We start from the raw sequence: 10905 nt of genomic DNA on the forward strand, positions 1-10905 counted from the left end.
CATTCATTAAAAGACTATGTAAGATTGCGTTTTAAAATTCCTCCCAAGTTTTGGCCAAGCCTGTGCTTTCTACCTTCCAGTCGTCTGTGCACGCCGGCACATTTGGGCAGATCTCAGCAGCTGTGAAATTGTTTCACACTGGAAAGCAGACCGGCTTTATCACCCACTGAGCAGCACTAAACTGCAGATAAGGCGGAAGGGAGAGAGCGACAGAAAAACGGAGATAGAGGGAGAACGAGAGAGCATGTGAAAAAAAAATAAAACGATACCCACATTCTATCTTCCTCGCGTTAGTTTCACGTCATGTTACTGCAGTGGCGCCGATAAGAAAGGAAACAGAAAGAGACGGAGCTAAAGAACTGGTCGAGAAGAAAAGAGGTCTGGGCCAGGGTTCGTCTCATCTTGCTGTCACTCAAACTCACCTACTCCTCAAAGACTTGCCAAGACGTCATGCCAAATACAAATTGAATCTGCCTGAAGCACATTTAGGTGCCGTTTTCATTCCTGTAAACAAAGACGGCTCTGTGTTTAAAGCCGATTGTGGTTTGAGTACGTCGTCTGAATCTTTTATGGCCCGTCCGATTTAGTGCGAACGTACTTAATAAACAGACTTGGCAAAGTGGACATCCGCAGCTCGTTTAATTACGTTCGGTCTGCACGCAACGTTCACTTTCCTGTTCCATTATTGACACATGCATTTACGTAAGTACTGACATTTCACTCTACCTGTCTGCTTGTGAGAGGAAGAAAAAAATGGTCAAATAGGATTTCTTCATTTTAACGCACACACACACACACACACACACACACACACACACACACACACACACACACACGTGTAAACACAGGATTCACTTAAAAGTTTGAAAATAGCCATGCACCGGAGCACTGCAGTATCCAGGCAACAGGAGAGAGTGGTTGGGGGAAAGGGGCAGGTGGGGGTTGGGGTCGGTATATTCCAGAGAAACGTTCTACCCGAATCTCACCGAGCGACTCTTAAACCATGAGCGGTTCAGTGATGGTAAAAATTAGACATGCACATTAGATAATAATGAACTGTCATTGCAAATGGGAAAAATATACTGTGCCTGTCAAAAATTTGGAAACGGCAAGTCTTTCATTGTTTTTGAGAGACACGAGCATGTTCCTTTTATTTCTGTGCAACAAACTAGGTCATTGAACAGTATAAAGATTTACGTTGTCAAAAATAAATATATAATTGTACAAATTGTAAACTTTATTTTCAGTGAAAAATCCTCCCTTAGCATGGATAACAGCTTTACACACTCCAGACATCCGAACAGTTCGTTTCTCTGAACATTCAGCTAAAATACTTCGTCATGCCGCTAGTAAAACTTGCCAGAATTGTTCTTTATTAGTTGGATATTCCTTTATAGGTTCCCTGGTGGTCTAGTGGTTAGGATGCGGCGCTCTCACAGCTACGGCCCGGGTTCAATCCCCGGTCAGGGAACCGACCCCAGCCATCAGGGTTGCACAAGCCTAAGTGCCGTCCCAAGGCCGGATAAATGGGGAGGGTTGCGTTAGGAAGGGCATCCAGCGTAAAAACATGTGCCAAATCAAACATGAGTATGGTCCGCCGTGGCAACCCCTAATGGGAGAAGCCGAAAGAAAGTTTTAGTTGGATATTCCTTTCATCTCTGGGATGATTCCCTTCATCCCAGAGAAGTATTTAGGTGTGGTGACCGGGCAGCTCATTCTATGATAGATAACACTCCAGCTGACTGTTTACCCTCTAAATAACACGGAGCTTGGAAAGGTGTAATAGGGGAGGTTGAAGACTTATTCCTAGTGAAAAAGATACTAAACAAACATGGCTACCATTTCTATCTTCAACACCGTGCAATTCCATCTGGACTACGGCTCATTGAAACCAACTTCATCACACAACAAGACAATAAGCCGCAGTACAGACGGAATTGCATGGTGTTAAAGTGTGGAATGGTAGCCATGTTTGTTCATGTTTTTCACCCTGAATAAGTCTTCAACCTTCCCTGCTCCAAAACAACCCTAAACCATTATGCTTCCACCTCCATGTTTGCCTGTCGGGGTGAGGCAGTCTGCTAACATCTTCCGTTAGATGTTCTTTTATTAGCGCCGGAAATGTCACTATGGACTCCACAGAACCTCCTTCCAGTCATTCACTGTCCAATTCTTGTGTGTTTTTGGAGTTTTTCTAGCTTGTTGCATATAAACAAAAGGGGAAATGCATGTGTCTCAAAAACTATAAAAGACTAGGTGATTCCAAACTTTGGGCACTGTATGCTATTCATTAATATTTTAATATAGTCTTTAATTTATGTTGTTGTTTGTTGTGAAGAGCTCACCATTCGGCTGGAGCAGATCAGCATCTAAAAAAAGAATTTTGTTTCATACCTTCCTGCTGAGTTAAATAATCACAATTCATTGTACCTGTCTTCAGACTGTATGAGGTATACAAAACAATACAAGGACTACCATCCCTTGAGATGCTTTTTTGCATAGCATGATGAGTATTTAAGTAACTGTAGCTTTTTGAGTTACTGCGCTCCAGTCTAACTGGGTCAAGAAACCAGAAAGCATTTAATATGGTTTCAGTATTGTGTATTGTGTCTGAAGGTCCTCGGTGTGTGCGTTTTGTTTTTCAGAAATGTGCAGGCTTTGCAGAATAATTATGTTTATGTAATGTGAGACAGTCACTGGGCAGTCACAACGAATCTGACGACGTGTGAATTCGCGATGTGTTTAGTCATAAGTGTGATCAGCTGACTCAAAGCAGATTTAGCTGAGAGAACAGAAGTACTGTATATGATGCTAATACTTCAAATAACAAAGGCTTGTGAACACCTGACCACCTAACCATATATAACCGTATGTGCTTTTGGAACAGCCTGTTCCGCATTTTAGTCCCTATTTGCTATATAATAACCTCCACTCTTCTGGGAAGATGTTCCACAAGATTTTGGAGTGTGCTTGTGGAGAATTGTGATCATTCAACCTTGTGTAGGAAAGTCAGATACTGATGTAGGTGAGGTGAGGAGGCCTGGAGGTGCAGTCAGCGTTCCAATTCATCCCAAAGGTGTTATAGGCTTGAGGTCAGAGCTCTATAGCAGGAAATCTTTCATTCCAAACCACATAAAGCATTGCTAAAACAGGTATGGGTCTCCTAGTTCAAGTTACCCTCACCCTAGGGCTACAGAAAAGGAAAGTAAACCAAGAACGGGTGATCAGCCTCACTATATATTAGCATTTAGAGTATATAATTATGATTAGCACTATATATTAGCAACCTACGATGCAAGTTACACCTATGCATCCAACACATTTACTCCAAACACATTCAGTATTCCTCTACAGAAGCTTGCATCATAAACCTTTCAGTTCACTCAATGCAGAGAGCAACTGCCTTATCATATTTTCAGCATTTTTTTTTTTTACTTCTGCACCTTATTATAGTAAATTCATCATTTACAGATTAATTAAGGTAGCTCAAGTGAATCAAGGCACGCAAGCCATTTGGCTAAAGCAAATTAGCAGCCCCTCTACCGTGGAATCTCGGCATAACTGGGGAGTCATAACTGAACCTGCTGCACCAGAGACGGTGGCAATATTACACTAGAGCATAACACAGGCTCTCTGTGCCAAGCCGAACAGCTACAAACGGCATCATGTTCCTCCTCACATTCTACATTACACTGTTGTCACTGCGGGTTCCAAAAAAGCTCCTCATTACAAATCAGTACATCCTCTCCTCCAGCAATAAGCCTTCCATATTTCAAAAAAAAAAAAAAAAAAACTGGAAAACCCCAAAAAAACACCCCGTCTTCTATCACATCAGATGTGGTACAAAGGGAAACATAAAAGCGGCAAAGAAACACTAGTCACCTTAGGCTTTGTTCTACTATCTAAAGAAGGCGTAGGGTTGCTCTTGTCTTCAAAGATGAAATGCTGTACACATACGCAGTCGTATTCTTGTTATCGTAATACAACCACATTTATACGGTAGAGGATTGTTTGCATGTGAATATGGCAGAAATATCATTGGTATTTTCACAAACATTTGTGTTGGAATAGGTGCAATTCAACAACAGTACACAACTACAGGCAGTCCCGTGGTTCGGCTTACGATTTTCTGATCTTACGATGACGATAGCGATTATTAAATTATGTTCTGTAATGTGTTAGGTTATTAACAAATTACAGAATACTTCCCCATACTGAGCACCATTTTTTAAGACTCCTGGGTATGCTAGGCCATGTTTCGACTTATGACTTAATATTTTTCAATTGTGGAAGGGTCAACCGAATGCATTTCTATCGTAAGTCGGGGATATACTCCCTGTATACTACCTGTGTTCATCTTTTCAGAATCAGAACTGGTTCAGGACATTTCTGTGGCTGTAGGAGTCGTATCAGGTCTTGGCCATTGAACACTGTCCCAACTGAGAGTTATAAATCATGTTCATGTTGTCTATTCTTTGGATACACACAGTAAGTTTCACAAGAAGTAATTCCTTCTTATAAAAAACAAAGCAGAATCATAGGCATGATCCTCAAACTGAAGCCAATTAGTTAAAGACTTGGATGTGAGACGTTTTCTGTCTAGATCTTGCCTCTATCTCACTTTTTGCCTCTGTCTCACTTTTGTGAGCAAGCTGTTTATTGCTTATGCATGGATGGAGGTCACAGTGCCGATAGAAGGGTCTGGAAGGTTTTTCTGCCATGTTTTAGCCTCAGCAGCATCCAAAATTGATTCAGTCTCTTTGAGTTGGGATTGACTGTTGATCTGACTGTCAACGAGGTGAATTTCGATTGGACATAGATGTGCAACCTGGGGCTCTGAAAGCAGTCTAGTGTAGTCTTGCGATTGCTGTATTGTAGAACTAGCTTTTTGTCTAGTCTTATATATATACAGACTAACAGTCTGCTTTTTTACCTGCGTTGACCTTTTTACCCTTCTACCTCATTGCTTTATCAACCATTATTTGGCTAAATTGGATACATTTACTAATAATGATATATTTCAGTAAGATATATTGAAGATGGGTCATAGTAATAGTGTCACTCCACAACCCATTGCATGAAAGACATCATTTGAAGGTTTTAACAATTTTATTACATTCCTATCGGCCTTTTTTTCTGTATCGAGGAGTACATCTCAGTAGACAGTAATGTTAAAGCACTTTTGGACTGCACCTGTTGTGCTGCTCAACCAAAATCAGTACAAGTGAACAAAAAAAAAATGGCATACTTTTAACTAAATTAAAACCCACCCGTGACTCAACACTGGCTATAATTGTGCCTGCACAGATTATGCTTCTGCTCAATAGAATATGTTTTGACTTTTTGGAGGAAGTGACCTACCTGAATCCGAGCTATACATGTAGACAAATTTGGTCCACTTGTAGTGTTCCACAAGGCCAACCAGAGCATCCTGGAGCTGAGGCCTGAGCTGGATTACAAACTGATTGTTGGTGTCGATTGGGAAGCTGGGTGTGACGAAGCACACATGCAGAGCCCCACAGAATGACATCAACATGTTCATGGTCTTCTTGTCATAGAGACCGATGATGGCGTAGACTCCTTTAGAGAATTGGGAACAAACTGTAAAGAGAAAAATAAAATGTTTGGGATAGAACCAGAGGAGCACAAGCACATCAAATAGTTTATATTTTATCCAATACTATACTTAGGTTTATTCAAACATACAGCATGATAAGGAACATTACTATTAATTTTTGTAGTGTTCAAACCTATTTTTTCCCAATAAATCATAGAAATCTTTAAATTGAGGAAATGTACCAGTTTTAGCAAAGAAAAACTTTATTTTGAGTTTGATCACATCTAAAAAAAAAAAAAAAACAAAAGTCAAGAAAAAGTAACTGTTACTAAAATTAAACATTTGGATAAACATTTGGGAACTAATGATTTTAATTGACAACATATTTGTGTGTGTGTGTGTGTGTGTGTGTGTGTGTGTGTGTGTGTGTGTGTGTGTGTGTGTGTGTGTGTGTGGCGGATTTTGCTGCTTGATTTGAGACTTTGCACACCAGTAAAGCAAATGTTTAGTTGATAAAATATATTTTTACATATATACATATATAGAAAAGAAAGGACTTCAAGAATAAATTTGTGTTGGGTTGCAGGTTTTAATTTAGCCATTTTCTATATTTTTTTATTTATATTTTTTAATAAAACTGATCAAACAGAAATGTTTGCTGCATTAATCACGCATTAACGAAATTAGTGGTGTTAAAATGAATTTTTATTAATGTTTATTATACAAACATGCATTTTGATGTGAACATGATATCTAACTTTCATGAAAACTCATGCTCATATACTGTAGTGATGAAACCTAACAAAAGATTCAGCAAGTATACTTTTCAAAATCTGAAATATTTCAAAGAAATCCCAGGTGATCCCAGTCCCAGTGCTCTAATAAATCACAATGTCTCTCGGTTTTAAAGGCACAAACTCAATATGCTGACACACTAGTGCTAACTCTTCATACAAATTAAAATATAATTATATATAATTATAATATTATTACATCTAATATTATGTAACCACTGTTCTAACTAAAGTTCTGCCTGGGAGATTTAAATTTAACAGCATATATACAGGGACTTGTATGGGTATTGCACATAATCTGGGGGAAAGAATGGGTAAAGAGCTGGTGAGCTTCAAATGTCTAGTTTGGGTGAATTTGTGCCCACTGCAGTCTCAAATTAATGTTCTTAGCTGACAGGAAAGAAAGATAGAGGCTTCGCTTGCCACATGTACATTACAGCACAGTGAAATTCTTTCTTCACATATCTAAAGTGAAAGTTGGAGTCAGAGTGTAGTGTCAGCCATAATACAGAAGCAAAAAGGGTTAAGGGCCTTGCTTAAGGGCCCAACAGTGGTAGCTTAGTACATGAACTCCAATGCTTTTGATCAATAACCCAGAGTCTAAAACATTGGGCCTTCACTTCCCTAAGTGTGAAACCTGATGTGGTTTTCTGTTGATGTAGCTGTTCTGTTGCTCCTTCTCAAGGATTGTTGTTTTGTCCATATTGAGATGTGCTTCTGCTCACCGTGGTTGTAAACAGCTGATTATTAAAGTTGCTATAAACGTTCTGGCAGCTCAAACCAATACTTTTTCCTCCTGACCTCTCTTTTAAACACAGAACTGCACACAACTGTTTTTTGTTTTTCACACCATTCAGTTGAGCGTTGTGTGTAAAGGAGTCTGAAATTCTCAAAGCAGCCCATTTGATAAGAAAATCCCTGTCACTATCAAATTCACATTTTATTTTATTTTTTGATGCTAACCTTATCCAAAGCACTTGACCTATATATGCATGATATTGTTTTGCACAGAGCTGCTGTCACATGATTGCCTGAATTAATTACTGCTTGAATGTACACGTGGAATATCATTGTTAAATGGGTAATAGCATCCTGTAAGGATAAACATTAAAACAAAGTGAAAAAGAAAAAAAAAAACTTTGATACTTTGTTCTTACATAATGATGTTTTAATCTTTTAAGCCTCTAGATGAATGTGATGTGCATGAGGGTTGTACTGAGGAAGTGCCAACACTATTTCAATTCACTTACAATCACCAACCATATTGAACTCACATCCATGAAATCAGTAGTCCTGTTTCCACCACATAAAAAAAAAAAAAGTTTCCCTAACAGTGACTTTATTTATCGCAATTGCAGCCTATTTTCTTTTCAGCGTATAAAGCTTTCTGGCACTACAGAGCGGTGACTTGGCAAAAAAAAAAAGACAATTGCAACAAAAAAAGAATTGCAAAAAACAAAGTCAAAATTGGCAGAAATAAAGTGGGAATTGCGAGAAATAATGTGGGAATTGTAGGAAATAAAGTCTCTTTTTATATTTTTGGAAACAGGATTCCATAAGAGTAAAATGGCCAAAAAAGACCTGATTTTGCTTTAGTATGTGCTTTAATTTCTCATGTAGGTAGGCATCTCACTGTTCATCAATCTTGCCCTCACTCCCTTCACACATACAACATTCCGAAATCGTACCTCCAGGCGAGCATACTCTCGAACATCACCAGTACCTCCTCTGAAAACACCTCTGCAAGCGGTAGACCTCCACTTTTTCGCTTTGGTTCATATATCATCTTCCACACAAATCAGCAACATTTTCTTTAACTGATTGCACGGATTAACAAATGTCCTGTCATTACTTGGAGATGGATATCTCTTCGCTGGAGATAAAACACGATTGCATGGCTGCACAAAGCCATTACTTCTATCGTTTGACGAGATAACAATACATTTCCAAGTACGTGTACTGTGAATGGGGCTTTTTTTTTTCCAGCTTCTCACTTCTAGATAAATGTCAAATGTACAAAAAAAGAAACTCTAAGGCAGTGGTGCTGAGGAAAGGATTGTGAGGTGTGATTTTGGCAAGGTTGTGCGCATATGGGGTCCAGAGTGCAGTGGAGTGAGAGGGGAGAGAAACAGCTTGCTTTTCAGCCTCAGGCATTCTCACCGATGCTGAGATGTTTGCGACAGACTGCTCCAGAGGTGAGCAAGCCTTTCTGATCTCTGGAATCCCTTGTGGAGATTTTAGGACAGGGCTGCTCTGGCAAACCCTTGCTCTGTATCTGCTTTCTTCTTTTATGATTTTTTAGTTTTTTTATACCGACAGTCGTTGCTAATTCCCACCTGCTAAAACTCAGCTACCGCATGACAACTACCATGGGAAACCTGGTTCCTGAGATACATGTCAAGCCAACCATTGTATCTTTTCCAACTGCTTTTTATGCATCACCTTAGAACACCAGGTAGACGTGCCCAAGTCTTGAAGCTTATAGATAATATGAACTGCAATACTGTAGCTTTGTACCTTAAAAACGGCCGCTGTAATTGCAAAAACAATGCGCCGTGGACATTCATAGTGAACATACAAAACATACAAAATACCATTGTTCATAAGAAATTATTTATAATTTATTTATAAATAACCTGCTATCTGGTGGTACAGGGCACAGAGTCTGATTCCTCACAAAACCTGTTCCTTGCATCATGAAGGAGTTTTTCCTTTACATGTCGCCTCTAGCTTTCTAGAGACCTAAAACTACACATGTAGTGATAAATGTACAATGCTCTCAACTGCCTCTTTCTAATTGAGAGACAGGTCATCCTTCCGATCCTGGGGTATAATGTGTGTGTACAGGGAGCCTAGCCTGCTTAGCTGAAATTTAAATAAAACAAAACCAATAGTTTACAAAACATTTGCGGTGGGTTTTGGGGTGGATTCTATATCTACCAGGGATGGTAAGATTCCCCGATTCGGCATAAAAGTTATTGATGTGATGTGTTTGGGATACAAGTTGCCATTTGTTTCATGATGCATCGTTTGTAATATATTGGCACTGGGAAAAAACTATTTATTTACATCTAATCATTAGTAGATGCACCATAGTGTTATTATTTATAAAGTGACCAATAATTTGTGACCAATATATTATATGTTAATTGATTTCTTCTCACTACGGAGACCGAGGCATGTCCTGAGAGTCACATAGAATACAGATTAACATGGCAGAGGTAGAGCTGCATCTTCCGGCAGACAGAACAGGAAAAGAACATCTGGTTTTATTTCATCTTTTTTTTTTGGTTTGCACTACAAAGGCCTGTTTGTGAAAGGGCCATGCGTTAGAAGTCAGAAGGCAAGTAAGTAAATTGATAATTTGCTGTCCGTCTGAACAAAATGAATAAAAGTGAACTGTCTGTACCTTATTGAATTGCAAAGCCTCATATTTTTACCGTTGCATCGTATTGCATTGAATCGCATTGTGTTGAAACAAATCGAAATCACCGCATCGTAATGGGGTAAATCGTATCGCATCGCATCTGTAACTGCTTCATATGTGTCTTTAATGTATCGCATCGTTGGCTATGCATCAAGATGTGATCACACCAACCTCAGTTAAGGAGATGAAAATCCCTAATATCCACACATCCATATTAGTGACATTTTGACCAATGAAGATGTCATTTGTAATTACAGACCCCAAGATATTTTGTGCACTATATAAAATGGCTGTCTGATAAGAATGGTAATAAAAATCCACATACTGGGCATTACTGGGATTAAAGATTTTTGAGATTTTCTACTATTTACATAATATCATATACTGTAGCATTTTGTGAGCATTAAATCGTAGCCTAATACAGTATACTTTCTTTCGGCTTCTCCCGTTAGGGGTCGCCACAGCGGATCCTCCGCACGTTTGATTTGGCACGTTTTACGCTGGATGCCCTTCCTAACGCAACCCTCCCCAATTTATCCGGGCTTGGGACCGGCACTGAGAGAGGCTGGGGATGGTTCCCTGACCGGGGATCGAACCCGGGTCGCAGCGGTGAGAGCGCTGCATCTTAACCTCTAGACCACCAGGGGACCTAGCCTAATACAGTATAAAGGTTCGCAAATGAACATCACCACAATGAGTTCACTAAAATGGCAAATTTAATCATAAATCATAAATTAACTGTGATTATGAATAGTCTTTAATGCTTTTATGTTAAAAAAAAAAGAAAAGAAGAAGAACGAATCATGTGTATCTTGTTCCGTACCCTGTTATTTAATATTAAGCTTTAATAAAATAGAAGAATTTGCTCACCGGCTTTCTAAGTTTAAAACCAGTGAAAGAACTGCAGTGAAATTTCCATTAGGAAATATTATTAGAAGGCATGGAATTAGCTTCCATTGTTATGCTGATGATACCCAGCTATATATTTCATCCAAACCAGGCGATACAGCTCAATTAGCTCGCATAACTGAGTGTGTTGAAGAAATAAGAGATTGGATGACCCATAACTTTTTGCTATTAAATTCTGATAAAACGGAGATTTTGCTCATCGGCCCAAAAAATAGTAC

General features: G+C 39.1%; 1 protein-coding gene across 8 annotated transcripts in view; it reads right to left on the reverse strand.

Annotated features, from left to right (window-relative positions):
* gria1b (glutamate receptor, ionotropic, AMPA 1b) overlaps positions 1-10905 on the reverse strand; it is a 91974-nt gene that overhangs the window by 65194 nt on the left and 15875 nt on the right. For all 8 annotated transcript variants that reach the window (XR_014537210.1, XR_014537211.1, XR_014537212.1 and 5 more), the window contains exon 3: positions 5362-5601. Coding sequence is in view for 2 of the 8 variants with exons in the window: in XM_083564530.1 (XP_083420656.1) it covers positions 5362-5601 (240 nt within the window). In the remaining 6 variants the exon portion in view is untranslated. The remainder of the gene's footprint in view (positions 1-5361; positions 5602-10905) is intronic.

Source organism: Silurus aristotelis (genome assembly GCF_946808225.1).
Source record: "Silurus aristotelis genome assembly, chromosome: 16".
Classification (NCBI taxonomy): Eukaryota; Metazoa; Chordata; class Actinopteri; order Siluriformes; family Siluridae; genus Silurus; species Silurus aristotelis.